The 21,099-nt window shown below is 41.9% G+C and overlaps 1 protein-coding gene across 1 annotated transcript in view; it reads left to right on the top strand.

Moving 5' to 3' along the window:
• Positions 1-1,293: 1,293 nt before the first annotated feature.
• The window catches only part of JMJD1C (jumonji domain containing 1C), a 164,430-nt gene continuing 144,624 nt past the window's right edge, over positions 1,294-21,099 (top strand). Inside the window, exon 1 of the mRNA XM_062633977.1 lies at positions 1,294-1,684. Within this exon, the coding sequence (XP_062489961.1) occupies positions 1,526-1,684 (159 nt within the window). The 5' untranslated portion in view covers positions 1,294-1,525. The remainder of the gene's footprint in view (positions 1,685-21,099) is intronic.

The following is a 21,099-nucleotide window of genomic DNA, read 5'->3' on the forward strand; positions in this document are numbered from 1 at the left end:
TTTATAAGCTATTAGAATACTGTGAACAAACCTGTCATGGTGAATGATGATTCTTTTTTCCTGTTAATTAGCTCCTCTTGTACCAGAAGCTGTTTTACTGAAATATATGGGAATGTGCTAAGTTTGCACCCTTGATTTATTGCTTTAGGCTCATAATCTATTTTTAAAAAAATGCACTATTCAAATTTGCCTTCTAGTGCTAGATGAGAGATCATTAACCTGCTCTCCTCAGAGCAAGGATACCAGTGATGAAAGCTACACCTCTAGATAGCATGAAGGAAAACCTCTCAGAACGCGAATATAGCATTACTACATTACTACAGCATGACTGCAGGATTCAATACAGAAAACAGTAAGATGATAGCAATTGCTACAGAACATAGCTTTGTTATGTGTTATAACCAGAGCTCTCTCGATTTTGAAGTACATGTGAGTCTCTGAGGTGGCTGCTCTGATGTCCTCTGCTCACTTGCGTTCAGTGTTAAATAATGTCTACTTGGTCTGTAAAGCCTGTAAAGGCTTATTTATGATGGACCAAACAAATACTGTATTCTCGTAGCGTTGCGTGGCCTTATTTGCAATACGAAAAGCTAGATGGTTGTCTTTGTTTAGCTAATAAGCTAAACTGGGGGAAGAAGGCGCTGCAGATGAGGGCAGCGCCTCTCCGAACTCTCCCGACCCGTGGAGGGCCGGAATTATGGGCGTCCTGTTACCTGCAAGCGGTTCCCCCAGCCCGAGCTCTCGGAGCGATACGCTTAGAGCAGGGTGCGGGACAGCCTCGGGCCACCTGAGGGGATGTCCCCGGCAGAAGCTGTGTCTGCAACCCCCGCCGCGGGACCGGGACCGGAGCCGGGCGGACGGTGTGCAGGTGCCGGTAGCCGCAGACGGCGAGACGGGGCGGTGGGAGCGGGCGGTCGCCGCGGTCTGCAGGTGAGAGCCGTGCTCCCCCGCCGCGGGGCTGGGCAGGGGGCAACAGCCCAGGGCTCACCTGGCGGGAGGCGACCTCCGCGGGGGACAGTCGCTCTGCGGTGCTAGAACTTCCGCGCACGTCCGAGGCCCCCGGCCCGCCCTGCTGGTGGCAGGAGGCGCTGCCGCAGGGTGCTGGTGCGGGCCCATTCCGGGTGCCGGTGCCGCCGCGGCCGGACTCTTTGCCGCGCGGCGGCGGCTCCCGTTCGCCCCCTCCCCGCGCGCTGCCTGGCGGAGGGAGACGGCGCGTGGTACCGGTCTCCATGGCAGTGGGCTGCGTGGGCGGAGTGGTCGGGGCCGCAGCGCGTCGGTGAACGAGAGCGCGAGCGAGCGAGGGAGTGCGCGCCCCCGGCCCTCTCCCGCCCCTCGGGTGTTTGTGTCAGGCTGCAGGCAGCGGCGGAGCGGCCCCGCGGCGCCGGCCCGGCCGAGGGGCGCGCACTCAGCCCGCCTCTGAGGCGAAGAGTCCCTCTCCTGTCCCCGCTCCGCGCCGCTCCCGCCATGGGCGGCCCGTAGAGCAGGGGGCTCGGTGGCTGGTTGCGGTGCCTGCGCGGCGGCGGCCATGGCGGTGGCGGTGGAGACGCGGCCGGAGCTGGTGGGGAAGCGGTTCCTGTGCGTCGGCGGCGGCGGCGGCGGCGAGGAGCCGCCGGAGAGCGGGCGCTGGCGGGCCGGGGTCATCCGTGCTGTGTCCCAGCGGGACTCACACAGCCCCGACCTGGCGGTAAGAGCCGCGTTCCGTCCCATGCCGGGCCGGGGGACTGCGGTGGGGCCGAGGCGGTGGCGCGGGGCCTGCGGCGGCGGGGGGGCGGTGGGACGCCCCGGGCGGGTCCGGCGTGACACAGCCCTTCGCCCGGGGGGCGGCGGTGCGGGGCAAGAATGCGTGTCAGCGCTCTGGTGGCGGGGACGGCTGACGTGGAGCCCGCGCCGCCGCCGGGGGTCGAGGCCGGGGCGAGACGCGTTTATCCACGGCATGTGCTGCCGCGGCTCGGGGGGACGACGCCGGCCCTGGCCCCGGTCTTCTCCGTGCCCCTCGTGCGGATGCGGCCCCTGGCCTTGCAGCTGCGTCCGGCTGCGGTGGCGTTAGGAGAGGGAAAATGCGTGGCCGGCGAGGCAAAACCAGCCTGCTCCTGGAGCAGCTGTGCTCGGGCTGGGGGCGAATGCGCCTGTGCTAGGGGAATGCAGAAAGCGTCGTCATGTAGCACTGACCGACGGGGGCTAACGTGCTGGACGCGGTGGTGATAGCTGTTACTGAAAGAATGTCATTGTTTCCCTTCCTTTTATGTCCGCTGTCACTGTTTTCCTAAGGGGTGTAGGAATGTGCGTGGAGGCTAGCGAAGGAACCAGGATATGTTCTGTTCACTCTTGCTGGGGAGGGAAACACGAGCAGGATTTCCTTGGGTTAGTGTTCTGAATGCATAAGCTGTAAAATGGAGTTTTATTGTGCTTCGTGAACTTCGTCGTTATTTCCTTTGCGAGTTTTGTGGTCAATCGAGTGCTACGGTATTGCTGTGGCTGTCTTCTTCCATGATTTTTACATTATTTGGTGCTTTTGAACGCACATTTAAAAATATCACGACTATGTAAATAGGCATTACGTAGGCTGAAAAAAGGGATCACCAAATTGCGCTGGGCAGCCCGTATTGCTACTGGTGAGGGGCAGGCGTTCACAGCGGAGCACAGTTAGGAGTGGAATGTTGCCTTTTTTACAAACTCATCAAGCAAACAATTGCCTGGTTTTGGAGCTTATTGAAAGTGCAATTCGCAAAAATGACGAATTCTTGTTTTCATACATCCCAGGCTTTAAGCCGTGCTTTAGAATCAGAATGTATGTGACACTGGAAATACTACTGTTTTGCTATATTGTGGGCTGTTTATGTCCCCTTCCCCCCCTCCCCCCCCAACTATAATTCAAGTATCATGCTGTTCATGCCCTTGTTTATAAAATGCCCTGTGTTTTCAACCTTTGGTTGTATGTGAGAATAGCCTAGAATGTTTTATTTTTAGAACCTATTTTGGATGTTCTTGCAGGACAGTATTCTCTAGAATCTATATACAATTATGGAAACACTGAGTAAGGTTTAAGGAGCTGTTTACTACCATTTACAAGTCAGAGCCATAATTTGTAAACTCTAGGGGCAGAGCTGACAGAGAAAGGGCATTAAAACCAAGGCATTTCAGAGGCTGTTACGTTAAATGGATAACATGCACTGTCTGTCGTAAATACTTGCTCCTGTTCCTAACTTCACTGAGTGTTTTTATCTTCATATAGTCTTTCATTACAGTTCTTAGTAATTTAAGGAAGAACTGTAGTGTTACAGCTGTTTTCTGAGGCAGGATGACTAAGGGTATGCTTGTATGTTGTAGTAGAGTGCTATTTGGATAGATCCAAACTACCTGAGGAGCAGGATGAATGCTCCAGCCTGCACTTCAGCCTGGGTGCAGTGCGGTGCTATTGTGGCCATATTCCTTCTGGTATTCAAGCTAGCAACAGAGTGCTGCATTATGCTGTGTAGATAGATTTCTAGTCACCTAGGAGTGCTGTAAGCCTGGGAAGGTTTTGGAAATACCATCTAGGTCTAATGAGTCACAGATTAGAATTTACCTACTGGAGCGTCATTGCCCCTCTAAGTGCAGTATTTGTTTTTTGTGTTACCTGTTTTCTGTCCCCAAGGCACGAACAAGCATAAATCAGAGAGGGAGTGGATAGAGGAAGAAATGGTACGGTTTCTGCTAGCAACAGGTAGTTTCTGTGGGTTAGGCTCTCCTTTTGCATTTGTTAGTTGATACTGGTTAACATGAGTATTCTCTTCCCCTGCCCCCAGTGGAGGATAAGATTATTTTTTTCAGCTAGCCTTGCCTCCACGTGAACTGTCTGAGGTAGATGAGTGCTGCTCTTATCCTTTCATGGCTTTTGTTTTGAGGTGGCTTTCCCTATGAATAGCTTCAGACCCTTCTGCCACTCATCAGTGGAGTGAAATGGTAATTCGTTTGACAGTTTCATTGCTGCCATAGGATGCAGCATAAAAATTTTGAAATTGACTTTTTGTCAATTTTGTGTATATCTCGTCCCTCTGAGTGGATGGACATTGCAGAAGTGTAGAAGATGCCCTCAGCTGCAGGAATGGAGTAGGGCAGCAGTGAGCATTTTCAATATGCTTTGCAACCAACCAAAAACGAGTTATCTCTTAATCCTGGCTTTGGAAGAAAGTATCATTACATTGTCTTTGTGTCTTTTATTCCTTAATAAGTATGAACCCCCCAGTCAGTTTCAGTCAATATAAGAGTGGGGAGAGGTCTGAGAAAGATCATCTTCCCCCAGTCTGTGAAAGCTGACGTCTGAGGGGACATGAGAGCTCTCCTCCCGTAAAAACCCCATAAAGGTGAGGAGGTTATGGCATTTTGTGTGCTCCTCTTGGAAGCGAAGAGGTGGTCTCCAGCTGGCCAACCAGCATGTACCAAGCTTCAAACCAGCCACAGCATATGCTGCCTCTTGCTTAGCACCATACAGGGTAGTTGATGGAACTGATGGTATGTGAAGGTGGCTTTAAAGGCATGAGAAAGAGCTGAGTGTTAACAAAAGCATGAGTGCAGGCGTGAGTGTGGATATGGGAACATATGGATGAATAGAGAGTTTTATGAGGTGCAGGATCTTACTGAGACATTGGCAAGGTTAGAAGCAACTGACATAATTAATCTTAAGTGGCCACAGGGCTTGTAAGAGCAAATCTGCAGGAAACGGAGCTTCATTAGTTCTGGTGTAAATAGAACTACTCATTAAATTGGGAACTCCAGGCTTGAAGGCTGGACTAGCTGCTTTCTGCTTGTGAGCAGGCAAATGAAGACTCCAGTTTTCATATGCTCCTAAGTGTACTTTTTGATTTTCATAACTAAAGTAATTAATATTTTAATTATTGAAATTGTTGTGGTAAGAAAATATAGAACTCAGTTATCCAGTATCTTCTTCCTGATAGGTCTCTCCTAATCCATGGAAGTATGTTGAATGACTCCTTACTTACATGTTTTATGATTGCAACATAGCTGATATATGGTCTCTGTTTCATTGTAAAATGGGTTTATTGATTGATTTATTTTTTTTTTTTTAAAGAAGAATAGTGTCAAAGTGTTTTCCACTATTTTACTGAAATTTGGCTTCCTCAGCTTTCCTGTTAATGTACTGCTAGTGAGGAATATGGTGAGAACAACTGTCGCTGGGTGGGAGTGCTGTTGGTCTTCTGGAACATGAATGCACTTGCCATTACAGACAGATACTTCCTGCTAGGATTTGGAACCCATGCCTCATTTTTAGTCACTGTGTAATGTTTCAGATGCTTTAAAATACCTGCTCTACCTATACAATACGTACCATGTATAAAATTTAATCCAGGAGTTTTCTTGATGATTTTCATGGTCTGAGTCACAACTTGATAGACCTTTTGATCTTCCATTCCTGAACATTCCTGTTTCATGAAAAACATGTATCTATTAATAAAAATACAAGCAAAAAGAAGTTTAACATGTACATGTATTTGTGTGTGTTTCACTAGTCGTGAGAATTCATAACTGCTTTTTCTGCTTAAGTAACAGTGAATGTTGCTAGAAGAAGCTGGGAACTCTGTTTTGCCTTGCTGCTGCTAACTGCTTGGAAAAGCCTGTGTGCTCTCTGATTGCAGTGATAACTGTGGTCAAATAAAGAAAGGGACAGGAGGAAAGAGGTGGAGTCAATGTCATATGATCTCCCTGGGTTTGCTGTCCCAAAAGAATTGCTTTCTGGGTCACACATTGCAAAACGTGTATTTAATCACTACTGATGAGATTTGACATGGTAATGGCAGAGGTGTTCTCTTATACTGTGTTTAAGAAGTGATTATTTAGAGGAGCAATTTTTTTTTTTAATGTAAACCAAATTATTAAAATGATTTTGCTTACCAGAAGTTTTCAGAGTTGTGTGACTTTTCATGGTCCTGCAGTTGTACATTGAATATAATCATATAGTCAGCAGTATATTTTCTCTACATGAAAAACAAAATGGAAATAAGTTTCTAAACACATGATGTGCAACCCTTAATAAAAAGTATAGCTATAAGTTGCAGGGATCTGTAACTGTGTATTTACTGATGCGGGAACTTTGCTGCCATGATATTCATGGGTTGGAAGACAGAATTGAGTACTTTGGTAGTCTTTAATGTTTTATGATAGGCAGATGTAACATACAGTAATTGTCCATAAGGAAATACATTATAGCAATAAATCACCATGTTAGATATCCTTCATAAAATACTAAATACTAGTGATAGTTTGAAGCAGCTGTTTGATTTTTATTTGCAGTAAAATTATTAAGATATAGTAAACAGGACATTAACTGTTTTGGTAAACTGTATTTTTTAAATATCTCATCTTTGCTAATTTGCAAACAAGGAATTGTTAAAAATTCAGTATTTCTGTTAAAAACATTTAAAGAGAATGTCTGCAGACTTTGTGTGTCTATTTTAGCTGAATTTGCCCTCACTTAACAGTAAAGTGGAAACTTAATCAGTATTCCATTCTAGATAACATGAAAATAATTTGAAATAATTGCTGGTAATTTGGAAATAAGATATTTTAGAGAAGTACTCCATGCACAGATAGCTTTTCACTGAAAGATGAAGTTAAACTTGCTTTCACTGTGTGTGGATCTGCTCTTGTGCAGTCTTTTTGACTTGTAATTGTTGTAACCTTCTGCATTCCCAAACTTTATGAATGGCATATGGCTTTGTCATACAGGCACAGAATTGCACTTCTGTGGGTTACATCTGTTTTCTGCCATATATTAATTTCTAGTGCAACGTGCTTTTTCTTTCCACTTGTAAGGAGAAACTGAATGTTCTTAATACATTTGAGCTAATCTGATTAAAAACTAAATTGTTTTTTTCATTCCTTATTTTAGAAGTACATGCTGTGCAGCTTTTACTTGTTAACCTTAAAATAAACTGGAAGATGTCAAACTCTCTAGTAAAAATACTGTACAAAGTAAATACAGAAACAAGTTTTAAACTAGTTGTGCATAGTCTGGTGGTGGATAATGGAATTTAAAAATGCTACATGTTTCTGTACCAGCATCTGGGTGAAGGATGAAGGGCAAGTTGTTGGTTAAGAGCTTGTCACGTTATTGACTCCAGTGATTGGAGATGATGCTGGAAACATGCCAGAGTTTATCACATCAATATTGCCTTTGGATCCAGAGGAGGGATGTTGTAGGATGCTTTTTGTATGTGTTTTGAATTTGGTTTGAAAGGATTGGGAGAAGCTCAGAATGCAACAGGGATTTAGACAATTTTCAGTTGTATCTACTGTTCTGTACCAGTATTGAAGCCAGCAAGAGTCTTGTAAGTCTTGTAAATTTTGGTGTATGTCAACTAATCTTCTCTTGGCTCAGGAGTAAAGAAAACTTCCTGTTTCCTTTCTGTGTTTCTAATAAGATTGAGCTTGTCATCCTGTGCCTGTGAATGTCACCTCATCTGTCTTCCAGAGTTGCCAAGTGAAGTTAGTGTTCAGGAAAGAGCATCTTTTTCATAGTAATTGACAATAAGATCAAACAAACAAGTGTTCTGATGTAATTGGCTACAGGGATTCAATGGCTTATTCTCTTCCCTTCCCTCTTCTTTGCTTTTATACTAATAGAATCCTGAATATGATGAAGATCAACAAGCAAATACATACTTAACACTGGTGGATTTTGAGGAAAGTTTATTTGAATGTCAAGTTTGCAAACAGAATTTAGGTGTCCTGACCTAGGCATTATTCAGTTTATTAATTTGCTGCATAGTTGCAGAGTATGCAGCGGGAGATGAAATACGGGAAAAGGAAAGTTTGATCTTGTACTTAAGTGTTTCAGGAGGCTTTAAGAAAGATATATCAAGTATTTTCTTAATCAGAAAAATACTCGCTTTTGCCTTTTATATGCCATCCATACAAGCAGTGTATTATTCCAGATTTGCATTACATCAAACTTGTTTTGGTCCAGAACTTTGCGTGGATCTTTGGAGGTATTTCAAAAATAACACAAACCAACAAAGAAACAACACACAGCAGGTCATAGCCATTGTAAAGAGTTTTAAAGAGTACTTATTTTAGAAGAAGCTGTTATTTGTGTGCACATACCAACATCTCAAAACCTGCTTGACAACAGCAGAACTGTTCTTTAATGACAAATTTGAGTGAATTTTAAATGTGGTCCTTTTAAGACTTGGCCAAAAATAAGCTCAGCCTTCTTCTGATCCCAGTGTCAGTGACTTGTAGAGATGTGTAGTTCCACCAGTGATCTTGAGTTTCTCTGCTGGGGCTTGACCTTCCCTTTTGGTAGGACTTGGTAAGCTGCTTCTGCTTTTGATGGAGCAAAGTAAGTATTGATCGTATGAGAAGTTTACCTCAGGTTGACACCAAGGTGTTTGTCTCAAAAGAGACACTGCTATGATGTGCTGTTACTGGCCACCTTTGTGCTTTGGGCACTGACATTCAGTGTTGCTGCAAGGATGGTTTCCCTCCTATCCCTACTAGGTAGGGTCTGAAGCCTGATCTGCTTGTAACAAGCTTGTTCTTTGAACATAGTGGAGAATTCTAAGCTAAACTAATGCTATATTGCTTCATTATATTGACTCGTCCAGAAAGCTACTCTTTTTAGTGATATCTGGGTTTACCATCAACTAACTTTCATGTAATAAGAGTGAGAGCAGGGGAACTAGAAGGACCTTGTGGATTTTGCTGTGTTTTGCTTTCTAGTAATTTTCTTTAAAATATCATTATTTTACTTTAAACAGCCATTACTGACTTTCAGAATCGAGTGGAATGGAGCATCTTAATCTGCTCATGAGGAAATTGCCTCCTTTTACATAGAGAAACTGGATTTGACCTAATTCATGTACTCGGTTCAGAGCTTCATGGGCACAGAAGGTGCAGGGTAAGCATTAAGGCTTTTAGCTTGACCTTCCCATGGCAGCATTTTTAGAGGTTTTGGAGACTGTGGTTCCACAGACATTTCTCTTGGTGGCACTGCTGGCTTAATTTTTTTTAACCCTGACCAGTTTCCTGATCCTGCTATGGCACTTCAAGCAGTTGTATTGGGGCTTATAGGATCAACTGGGGGTATGGGATCAATTGGAGGCAAATGGCAGAGGGTAGGTGCAGCTTAAGCTGTCACTATTTCCGGGAGAAATGTCTCTGGATCATGGCCTGCACGAAGTAGTTGAAAACTAACTTAAATATCTTAGGAAGTTCCATTCACTGTAACTAGTAAATCTGTCTTGGATTGCTCAGCTCTAATGCAGGAATTATGTATTGCAGTTGAACTGATGATACTTATTCATTCAGTATAAATAACTTATTCTTTCACTTGAATAAGGAAATATATGTTTAAAACCCATAGCATAATTTGAAATCTGTTGGTGCTATACTTCTTTGCAAAGGCAAGTTTTGGGAGAATAGATGTGAAATTAAATGCTTTGGGGGAAACAGGCATTTATATGGTGAAATGTGTATACATCTGATGCCTCAGTGAAATATTGCATGTAATATTTCTGCAAAAATATAATCTTTTTTATTTTTCTGATCAGCAGTGTAATTAATGTAGACGTTGAAACGATTGCAGCTAGGCTTCTCTGCAAGTAACTTCCTGCTATGTGTGATAACTCAGGTAGGCACTGCTGATGTAGTAGTTAGGTTGACTCACCATGGGTTTACTTTTTTGCAAAGAGAACAGGGCTCTTTAATAAAATGATGATTTAAAATCTGGAGTGTGATTCCTCTGTGAAAGACAGAGCACTTGCTGAGTGGCCCAAGTCAAATCTCTTTTGTCTGGAAAGGAGGTACTGGAAAGTATTTTTGAGGAGCAGTAGCAAAGATGGTTTATTTTGAAAGTCCACCAGCTTGCTGCTTGTTTGGTTTTTTTTTTTTAATTTTTTCCCCACAACCAAAATGACCAAAAAAAGCCAATATCAAACAAGCAAACAAACTTCCGGTAATAGGAAATAGGCGATTTAAACTGCTCAGTTACTATAGGGGAAATCTTGGAGAAAGAGTGACAGGAAATTAGTAGTGAAGTCTTAGACTGGAGTTTGTTGTTATTCTGTAGTTTTTCTTGCTTCCCTCTTTTTCCTGAAGCAAAACTCGAAGATTTCATTTCACAGCCTTGGTCTTCATCAAGGACAGAAGCAAGTACATGCAAGCAAGGAATAGTATGAGCTGCTTTTATGGGAGATGTTAATGACTTTTGGGCTATGACTTTTGGGCTATAGGAGATGCTGTAATCTTAAGAGCTGCCATGATTAGCTGTCATACCTCTGCAGTTCTGGTACATAGCTGCATTTTCTCACTGTTGCCTTAAGGTGATTTGAAGCTCAGGGAATCTGCAGCAGAGGTCTTTGGGTTTTGTAGCCCTTGCTGGGTTTTTCCTAAATGAATTTGTAGGAAACCTTTTTGAATCCCTGTGAACTCTTCAACATCCTGTGACAAAAAAGGGTCAGCCTTTAACTGTGCATTGTACTCGGGATTGCTTGCTGTTGTTTCAGAAATGCTTTTCTGTGTTGTGAGATAAAAGTCAGCAGTTAACTCTTGTTTGCCATTTGCATGCCACTCATGATTTAATAGCTCTGCTGTACTGCTTCATACTCCTCTATCGTAGTGTATAAATCTGGCAATTTTCCTTTACTGTTTCTTAACACAAGAGACTCAGTGTCTGTTCTGTCAAACCTGTCCAAGTAAATGTCTGTTTGAACCATATTATTTCAAAAAGCATGCAGTTTGTTTGCATATCTTAAATGGCTATAGTCATGGAGATGTGTATCTTAACATTATTTCCTTTCTGCTGATATTTCTGGATATATTTAATTTAATACTGCTGAGGTGGTTTTTGGTTTTCCTTTTTTTTTTAACCCCCCCTCCCCCCCCCCGGAAAAAGCCCTAACATTTTAAATGAGTTTTAGATTGTCTAAAAATACATCACATTCTGGCCTATATACAAATGTTAAAATATGACAGTATATAGAAGGATCAGGTATATTTAGGACAGCCCACCTGGATTAACAGTTAGCAAGCCAGAACAGAAGTATGTCACTACCACCCCCTGCCTTTTTTGGTTACCATAACTGGAGAAAAAAAATCATCAATTTACTCTGGTGGAGAAAATAATTTTTACGATGTCATGACCACCTCTTAATTTGATGGGTAACTTTTCTAATGAATGGGTTACTTATCTCCTTTTGCATGATATTTAAAAGAAATAATAAATTTTTACTCACTGAAAGGAATGTCTATGTTTGTGTAAATAGAAAATATTTCAAGTGCTTTGTTACCTTTTACCATAGAATCATGGAATAGTTAGGGTTGGAAAGGACCTTAAGATCATCAAGTTCCAACCCCCTGCCATGGGCAGGGACACCTCACACTAAACCATGCCGCTCAAGGCTCTGTCCAACCTGCCCTTGAACGCTGGCAGGGGTGGAGCAATCACAATTTCCCTGGGCAACCCATTCCAGTGCCTCACCACCCTCACAGTAAAGAACTTCCTCCTTATATCCAGTCTAAACTTCCCCTGTTTAAGGTTTAACCTGTTACCCCTTGTCCTACCACTACAGTCCCTAATGAAGAGTCCCTCCCCAGCGTTCCTATAGGCCCCCTTCAGGTACTGGAAGGCTGCTATGAGATCTCCACGCAGCCTTCTCTTCTCCAGGCTGAACAGCCCCAACTTTCCCAGCCCGTCTTCATACGGGAGATGCTTCAGTCCCCTGATCATCCTCGTGGCCCTTCTCTGGACTTGTTCCAACAGTTCCATGTCCTTTTTATGTTGAGGACACCAGAATTGCACACAATGCTCCAAGTGAGGTCTCATGAGAGCAGAGTAGAGGGGCAGGATCACCTCGTTTGACCTGCTGGTCGCACTCCTTTTGATGCTGCCCAGGATACAGTTGGCTTTCTGGGCTGCGAGTGCACACTGAAGCCGGCTCGTGTCCATTTTCTCATCGACCAACACCCCCAAGTCCTTCTCTGCAGGGCTGCTCTGGATCTCTTCTCTGCCCAACCTGTAGCTGTGCCTGTGATTGCTCCAACCCAAGTGTAGGACCTTGCACTTGGCTTGGTTGAACTTCATGAGGTTGGCATTGGCCATCTCACAAGTGTGTCAAGGTCCCTTTGGATGACATCTCTTCCCTCCAGCATATCAACTGAACCACACAGCTTGGTGTCATTGGCAAACTTGCTGAGGGCGCACTCAATCCCACTGTCCATGTCAGTGACGAAGATGTTCAACAAGACTGGTCCCAACCCTGAGGGACACCACTCGTTACTGGTCTCCAGCTGGACATTGAGCCATTGACCGCCACTCAGCATGTGGCCATCCAGCCAGTTCTTTATCTACCAGGTTGTCTGTCTATCAAATTGATGTCCCTTCAATTTAGAGACGTGGTGTCGAGTGGGACAGTGTCGAATGCTTTGCAGAAGTCCAGGTAGATGACATCAACTGGTCTACCCCTGTCCATCAGTTCTGTAGCCCTATCATAGAAGGCCACCAAATTGGTCAGGCAGGATTTTCCATATTTTTTCCTTTAGAAATTTGTATCTAGATTAATGTATTCTTTTTGTTATCTGTAGCTTTTTATAAAATCTTATCTTAGTGTGGGGCCTAAGACTACATAAAATATAAAATGAAAAACCTCATTTGCTAAATTATTCACTGACTAATTTACTTTCTAATTCCATCAAATGTGGGTTTGGTTTTTTTTTGTTTTGTTTTTTTTTTTTTTTTAACTGGTAGTAGTACTTTCATAAAGCATTGTAAAGATTTTTGTATTTTAAAATTGAAAGATTGGCTTTCTGTTGATGCTTGGAAAAATGGTTTGCTGACACTACTTAATTTTTTAAGTTTTATTTCTGTGATAATGTCCAGGTAAAGTGAGAAGTGTGTGTACGCTTTGGCACATTTTTTTCCCTCCCTCTCTGTCTTTTTTTTGGACATTAAATGGATTTTCCATTATCCAATTCTGATTTTTTTTTTTTTTTTTTTAAATAGCTTCAGATACATTTAAGCATGGCTCATGTTTCAGTAATATGGCAAAGCTGATTCAGTTCACTGACTGGTTTCAAATGTGATCAACAGAATGCAAGTTAAGTTTTAAGTTTGCTGATATGTTTCTTTACTGCTAAAATAATGAGCAATAAAGACCTAAGTAATGGCAGAACTTAATAAGATTCTTCAGTTGGTACCTTCAAAATTGATGAAGTCAATTGTATCATTTGTATCATTCAGTACCTTCTTCTCCCCCACCCCCCCATGCTTTAAATAGTATGTCTTCAGTTGAGAAGAGGACAAAATAAGGATGTGTAGAATGGTCCTTAGGGATCTTAGGACTGAGTTGGCCAGTTTTTGGAGGTGGGAAAGAATGAATTCCCTCCCCCCCAAAAACCTTTTGATCAGTTCTTGAGTTTTTTTTTGATCAGTGGAAAGACTTGGCAGGCATATACAGGAAGTAAAGTGTATGGGTCTATTAGCAGAGGAGGAAGGAAAGAAGGGAGGACCATAATGGTTTAGATGTAGGAACCCATACATCGTGTGATATAAATTGACAAAGGGAAGGCTCTTTGTGCAGCATCCTTTCCTGTAAGGCTTCTTGCTCCTGAAACAGTGAGTCTGTTCTTGAGCACAGGGAAATAGTAAGAAATCTATAAAGAAAAAAATCTAAATGTTGAAGTGCAATACCTACATTCCGAGTTTTGCTGAAAGCTAATGGCTCCTGAAACTCGTTGGGGGGGTGGGGAGCAAACTCAAACAGCATTGATTATTTCAAGTCAGAGAGCAGACATGAAGCTGGTATCGCTGTTTGATTATAGTTTGGGCCATGTGTAGTTCTTGTTTCTAAGGCTGTCATTTTGGCATTTCTCAGGGCAGTTGAACTGAGGTTTTTTGTGACTCTTCCACAGGATTGCACATATAGGACAGGAAGCATTAACTCAAACCTTACTTTATAGCAAGGCACCTTGGATAAATAACTATAGGCTGATTATCTGAGAACCATGTAGAATAATACAGCAACATAATATGGGAATTGGAAAGTTAGGTCTAACAAACTGCTTTCCTAATACATACTGTGATGGAGGGAGATGTTTCCTGATACTGCGGTAGGTTTCAATTACCTGTGGATCACAGCGAAGGGGTTCTGAGGGTGTCTGTGCTAATGCAGTTGTCTCTGAGTTTGTGCCACTTGGCTGGCTGCCCTTTTAGCTGATTTTTAACTAAGGCTGCTGTTGAATTGTGTTAGTCATGAGCAGTTAAACAGACAGGTATCCTTGATGGGGATTAGTTTATCAGATGTTTACTAAGTTGCAAACTCTGACTGCAGCTTTATCCGCCTCTAGGCTATTCAGACTCTGCAGTAGGATTTTTATTGTCTGAACCAGTGGAGCCCCAGAATTAACCTTTTCTGTCAGAGTGGAGCTGTGGAGCATGCAGGACTTTACCTCTGCTCAGCTTTGTTTCTATTCATGGTTAGGAGAACAGAGTTAGGGTTGTGGGTCCTGTGGTGTATGGCATTTGTAGTAGTGGTGAAGGCTGTTACGGTGAGCAGTAATGATGCACTAGGGCAATATATGCTGTTAAATTTCTATTTCCCTATTGACTGTTTCTGTATAGACTTTTTAACTGTTTCCCAACAGTTTATTAGCATTATTTAAAATGGAAAATACTTGCTTAGTTACTCTAATGGAAGGTGTTACTAATAGTCTGGAAGAAAATAAAGTCTTCTTTTAGCAGAATCATGCCAAATGGTTTAGGAGCGTGAACGGTGGTCAGCCTGTGACATTGGGTCAAATGTGCAGCAATTTATAACTTAAAGTATGTGTGCATTATGGAAGATGCACATCTGGGGAAGAAGATACAACAAAAAAAAATTCTACAGGTTGTAATGTATAAAAATAAATGACAAAGAAATCTTTAAACATTTTCACAGAGCAGTTAATATCATGGTCGTTCCAATTAAAAGGCATTGTGGAGGTGCTTTGAAATGAGTGCTGTAAAATAACATCCCCATGTACCTTGCTGCCTTCTGTGTTTTTTCTTACCTTCTAATGTTAGAAATATCAAATCACCAAGGTAGCCAGCATGAGAAAATTTGCAATAATAAGTGTTATGTAGGGAGATGTCATCTTACTGTCACGTAAGTATAAATAGAAGAAGATTAGACTGTTCTTTCTGGATGCATGAGTCAAAGTTATTGACACTGCTTTTAGTCTTATCTCATCCTATGCAAAACACTCAGTCTGATGTTGTCCTAGTCCTATTTAGCATCTCCTGTTCCCTATGTACCCCACTGATAAACTGTATTTTAATTTCTCCTTAAATCACATCTCTCTGTTGCATCTTTCTATGGTCAGAATACTTCAGTCTTCTCATAAACATCTTGTCCTGTTGTCACAGTTGGAAGACTTCCAGTAAACCTCCCTTTTCTCAGGGAAGCTAACCAATAAATTCCATTTTTTTATGTAAGGCTCAAACCTACGGAATCTGTTGATTGCTCATCTTAAAAAATATGTCAAGGCTGTCTGTGTTAGCTGTAGACAGTTACACAGTTTTTTTGGCTGTTTGTTTCTGTAGGTAATAAATGGAGCAAAGATTAAGTAGTGGTGTGTTTTTGCTGAAGGTGATCTGAAAGACTGGGAGGATTAACTTAAAAAAAATGGGTTTGTGTGTATGTGATTTTGTTTGTCCGAAGGTAAGACTGAGGTGTTCTAGGTAAATAGACTGCGAATCGCATGATAAACTTCTGCCAAGTCTCAGTGCTGGAGTTGCTGAGATTACCATTTCTGTGTCCATGCAATTCTGTTTACTTTGTAGGACACTCTTTGACCAAGACCTCTCTGTGGTAGGTGCTGTGCAAATACAGAGCTAAAATCGTCTGTGCCTCAGTTTGTGAAATCCGGAAGGACAAGGAGCTGAAATGAGGTTATAATGATGTGCTGTTTGTGTACAACAACCTAACCTTTGGGAAATCTTGTGACAGGAGAGGTAGGAGAGGTTTTTGAGGCGTATAACAAAGATAACAAAGTAGTTCTACTGCTGATTTGTTATATCCGTCAAACATGAAGGGTAGCCAAGGATAAAACTCAAAGGTGGCGGGCTGAAACTGCTTTGGTTTTGTTTGGTTTTTGTAAGCAGCCAATGACAAAGATTTTGATTATGCATCAGAGGCAGGACTTCGCATTTTGTAGCTGAGTCTGAAGACTTTAAAACCAAACCCTAATAAGTTATGTTGATAGACAAAGGAGGCAAAATTATTTTAAAAAGGCAGATGCTGTCATTGTGATGTAGTAGAACAGTTATTGTGTATCAGTATTGTGAGAGGATGTGTGAACCAGAGTTCCGTGAAGTCCAGAGGAGAAAGAAATGATGTAGTAAGTGATGGTAAGAACCTAGGTAAGACATAAATACAGGTCTGAGGGTAAAGACCTGGGAGGAGTTGATACTGGGATGAACACTGAAAACTCCCATCTTGGCCACATTGTCCTTGAGGGTACAGAATATGAAAGCTAGTGTCAAGGAGTGAGTTTAAATGGTTTTTGTGACCCTAACCATAGAGTCGTCCTAAGTAGTCTGATTCATCTCCTATTTAAATACATTCTAGATTCCTCCTTCCCCAGTACAGAGAATGTATATTTCATTTTCATCACATATTTCCTGTTTCTGTCGTATGAAGTCAGGAAATAACTTTTGAAATAGATTATACTAGTGCCTTTTGATCTGTGTGCAGACCATTTGTAGTCTAGGAGACTAAGTGGTAAGTATTTCTAATGCAAGTTGAAATGTTTACTGATCTCAAAAAGTTTGAACACTAACAGTAGCTTTTTAGTCCTAAAGGCTTTGGAATCACTTTTATTTGAATGTTTCTGATGGTTTAGTAGGCCCACAGTCATTGGCATCTTGATAACAAGGGCTGGTGGCAACTTGAATTTCCAGCAGGCTTTTTCATATATCATTGTGGTGTGAGTTGGGTTTTGTTGTAAGTGTGGCAAAGACCTTTTAGTTTTCACTTTACTTTAGAGGTTTGAATAATTGGGTGTGATGAGAATTTGAGTAATAATCAAATTAACCTGAATTGTCTAAACATGTAATAGTTCAGATCCTTTATCTGTGAGGAACTGACTAATTTATCAAGATGTCAAATTGGTCACAAGCCAAGCTAATCACTTCTGTGGGTTGCATCAAAAAAGACAGAAGAAATACTCCGTATGTTCGGATTTGTATTCGTTCAGTTTTGCCTAACAAAATTTTAGGTGTTAAGTGGGGTTTGCGACACCCTCTTGTTTTTTAACATCTCCAACCTGTGAAAGTGATGAAACATGATAAAATCTGAACCATGCTATCATTAAATGCACCCATGATTTAGTTCTTGATTCTTCCACTGAAGGATAACCTTTTAAAGTTGCCAGAAGAGGCAGGAGCATTGGTGTGCTTACCAGCCCTCTAAGGTTTTATGCCTCTTGAATTGGGGGCAGGGAATAATTGCCCTAATTTGATAGATTTGGAGCCTCTATGAATATTTTATATTGACCAAGTTACTGGAACGCTTAACTGTGTGAACATATTGGTTTAGTTTAACGGGGAAGAGGAGGTGGAGGTGTCTGGGGAAAATATGCAGGAACAGAAAGAATTTTGTGTCTTGGCAGAGAATTTGAGTGCTGTTAAGCCAGTGACTCTGTCATCCCTTGTTGGCTTTTTTTCTTTGCCTTTTTCTTTTTTCTCCCCAATCTTCTTTGTGTTTAATTAAGCCTACAGGAATGGTGGTGTTTAGAAGAGCCAAAGTTGAATATGTAAAAGAAGATATTCCCCCCCCCCCATTTTCTACTCCCACTCACAAGAGTGGGTTGTAATAATTCAAGGATGTAGACTGAGATGTAGGAGCCCTGAAAATGGGTGTGCCTGGAAAAAAATCAAGATAGCCTTAAGTAGCGTAGCAAGATGTTAAAATAGGCATTCTGTAGACGTAGTTCTCAATCTTTCTCCTCTGTGCTTGAATAAAAATAGAAAATATGTTTGTCCACATCCTAAAAAGATCATCTTAAGTTGGTAAACAAGGTAGACCCACTAGGTGATGAAGGGTACAAATGATGGTTATTACAAGGTTTTGTCAAAGAGCACAGTTGGAGGAATTGGTTGTGTGGATAGGTTCTGTTGCAGCATCTGTATCCCTGGAGGCGGGTGTGCTGAACCATGAGTGGGAGTGAAAGCTAGTTCAGTAACTAAACCTAAATTCTACTTTTATTCAATTCACTGCTCAGAAGAATCAGTGAAGTTTTCCTGTCTTAACCTGCTATAACGGGGGAAATCCACCTTTGTAAGGAAAAGCTTTTATGAACTGGATTGATGGCAGGTTTTGTATCCTCTTTATCGTGTGTGTATATAAAGTAGGCTGTCAAAAGGGCAACTGAGAAAAGAGGACATCTAGATTTGGCAAACGTGAAGAAAACATAAGATCCCTTGAAAGACAGACATTACTGCGTGACTGTATGAGGATGTACCAAATGAAGCTTTAAAGGTAGAGAAACTTACTATTAAATGTTTTGGTGTATGTGGTGGTTTTTTCAGCACCCAGATCTTTGAAATGGAAGCAATGGGAAAGAGGGAGTGAAAGTAGCGCTAAAATAAGTGTTTTCTAAGGCAAGAAAAATGCATGTAGTTTGTGTGGAACATGAAGAGGTGAATGGAAGAGAGTAAAATCAGTGGGTTTATGGCACTTTACTGAATTAATGTTTTTTGATATTCAGTGAAGTTTGTTCCCAGTTTCAGTTTTTGCAATACATTTTGTAGGTTTCCCTTTGGATCAGGGCAGATAGCACAGTGATTATTTTCTGAGTGATGTCCTGCTCTGGCAGCTGAATATTTCTGTCCTTTATAAATATCTCTTTAATGAGCTCCACTATTACAGTGGCTGCTTAGCTTCCATTAGGCACGTATCGTGTTGGATGAGGAATGTTACATTCTGAAAAGTGCAAGGTGCAAGATCCCACGGTTTTGATGTCTGTTGCAGAATGTGTTTACGGCGGTAGTGCTGGCAAGTCGTTGTCTGGTGCTACTGTAGCTGCTGAGCACTGGGACAGGAGCCAGCTTAGTATTTTGTGCGAAAGAACCCAGTAAAACAAAACCATAAATTCATTTGTGATCTTTTGTGCTAAGTACTAATCCGTTTATTCACCATGAGTCCTGCTAACAGTTTAACCAGTTGTCATGTATTGACTGAGAATTTTGACAAACTGTAGGTTAACTTGTGGGTTTGAAGGCTCAGGTGCTGCTCATATTCACATTCACAGATCACCGTCTCCTTTCTAGTATTTTCTTAGCTGGTCTCTGCCTATTCTTCTTCCAGGGTTGCTTTTGCTAATGTGGCACTCTAGGCTAATCTGTTGCCAGTTAAGTACCAAAACTCTTTTGAGTTTACTTGGGCACATGCAAGGCAGCTGCAGATCCTGTGTCACTGGCACTTGCTAGTATATTCTGTTCTAGTTTATTGATAAAGCTAAACATAAAAAGGAAAACCTGGATTTCTTATATTAGGAATGTCTGTTTACTTATCAGTGAAGTGTATAGCACAGTGTTCAGCATTGTTGGCAATCAAAATAATCCATTTAGATGATTTAGTAATAACAATCTTTTGAATAATTGAGGCCGCAAAGCTTTGTAGATAGTCTTGCTTGGTTGTCAGAATGCATTTAATGCAAGCATGTTTTCCAGAAGAGGCATTCAGGTTTGATTTGAAGGTTCTGAGTAGTGAATCCATCTTCATTTGTTAGTGATTAATCATTGTGGTTAAAATAGCATTGTAATTCCTGTTGAGAAGCACAACAGGGTGAATTTAAAGTTCTGCGATTCCCCTCTTGCTGCCCTGCTGCCTTCTACCAAGTCTCTGACATGTTATTGTGAGTCTTGCTCTTTTAGTACTTGAGCAAAAGCCTTGTGATTTACAGATTCAGAAGTCTGTGGGGTCTTGGAATCCTCCAGTGCTGTCCACAGACAGGTTTTCAGTACAAAAGATAATGTAGCTGAAGTTTAAAGTGGATAATATTTTGTTGAAGTACAGAGATGTTTGAAAGAAACAAAGCATCAATGACCATTGCTAGTGTTTGGCTTGGTTTTCAGAGTTAACTGTGCTGAGTGCAGCTGAGAACTCGTGGAACGACTTTGCAGCCTGTTAGAAAGAAACTCAGTTTCTTCTTTCATCTGGCGTATGTCTTCCCCAAACTGAAGCTCAAACTGGGGCAAAGCAACTTTGTGAAAATTGAATGTACATGTTTGCTGTGAGACTTCCTGTTGCCCAGTGTCTTCATAATTAATTACTTGAGGATATCAGTTTATTAGCATTCTGCATATGAAAAGCTGTCTGATGGAGTATTATTTTGTTATGCAAAGCTGTTTTATCAAAAAGTCTCAGATCCTGGTGGCTCAGACAGCATTATTGCTTGTCTTCTCAGCAGATGATTTGCTTGAATCATGCAAACACACCTTGCCTTCATGAATAGCAAAGAGAAGGAGAATGTCATTCCAGTTTTCTATGAAACTTAGCTATCTCTATTTATGTAAGTTCGGGGCTGCTGACTGCAATTTTTTTTTTTAATGTTGGTAAGAAATAAAGTATATTTACGGTTTTAGGCAGCTAAAAAGAAAAGAAAAATTTGTAAGGAGCACCAGTCATGACTTCGTCATAGTGACCTGTTACTATCTGGTGTTTTCCTGTCAAGTATTTCCTGGTAATATTTGCAAGTTCTCCTGGAGACTTCTCCAGGCTGAGCAGCCCCAGCTTTCTCAGCCCGTCTTCATACGGGAGGTGCTCCAGCCCCCTGATCATCCTAGTGGCCCTTCTCTGGACTTGTTCCAACAGTTCCATGTCCTTTTTATGTTGAGGACACCAGAACTGCACACAATACTCCAGGTGAGGTCTCACGAGAGCAGAGTAGAGGGGCAGGATCACCTCCTTCGACCTGCTGGTCACACTCCTGCTGGTCATGCTCCTTTTGATGGTTGGCTTCCTGGGCTGCAAGCACACACTGAAGCCAGCTCATGTTTAGTTTCTCATCAACCAGCACCCACAAATCCTTCTTCTCATGGCTGTTCTTGATCTGTTCTCCAGC

The sequence above is a fragment of the Pezoporus occidentalis genome, unplaced genomic scaffold (assembly GCF_034315485.1).
Source record: "Pezoporus occidentalis ecotype Australia unplaced genomic scaffold, CSIRO_AGI_Poc_V1 ctg41, whole genome shotgun sequence".
NCBI classification, from domain to species: Eukaryota; Metazoa; Chordata; class Aves; order Psittaciformes; family Psittacidae; genus Pezoporus; species Pezoporus occidentalis.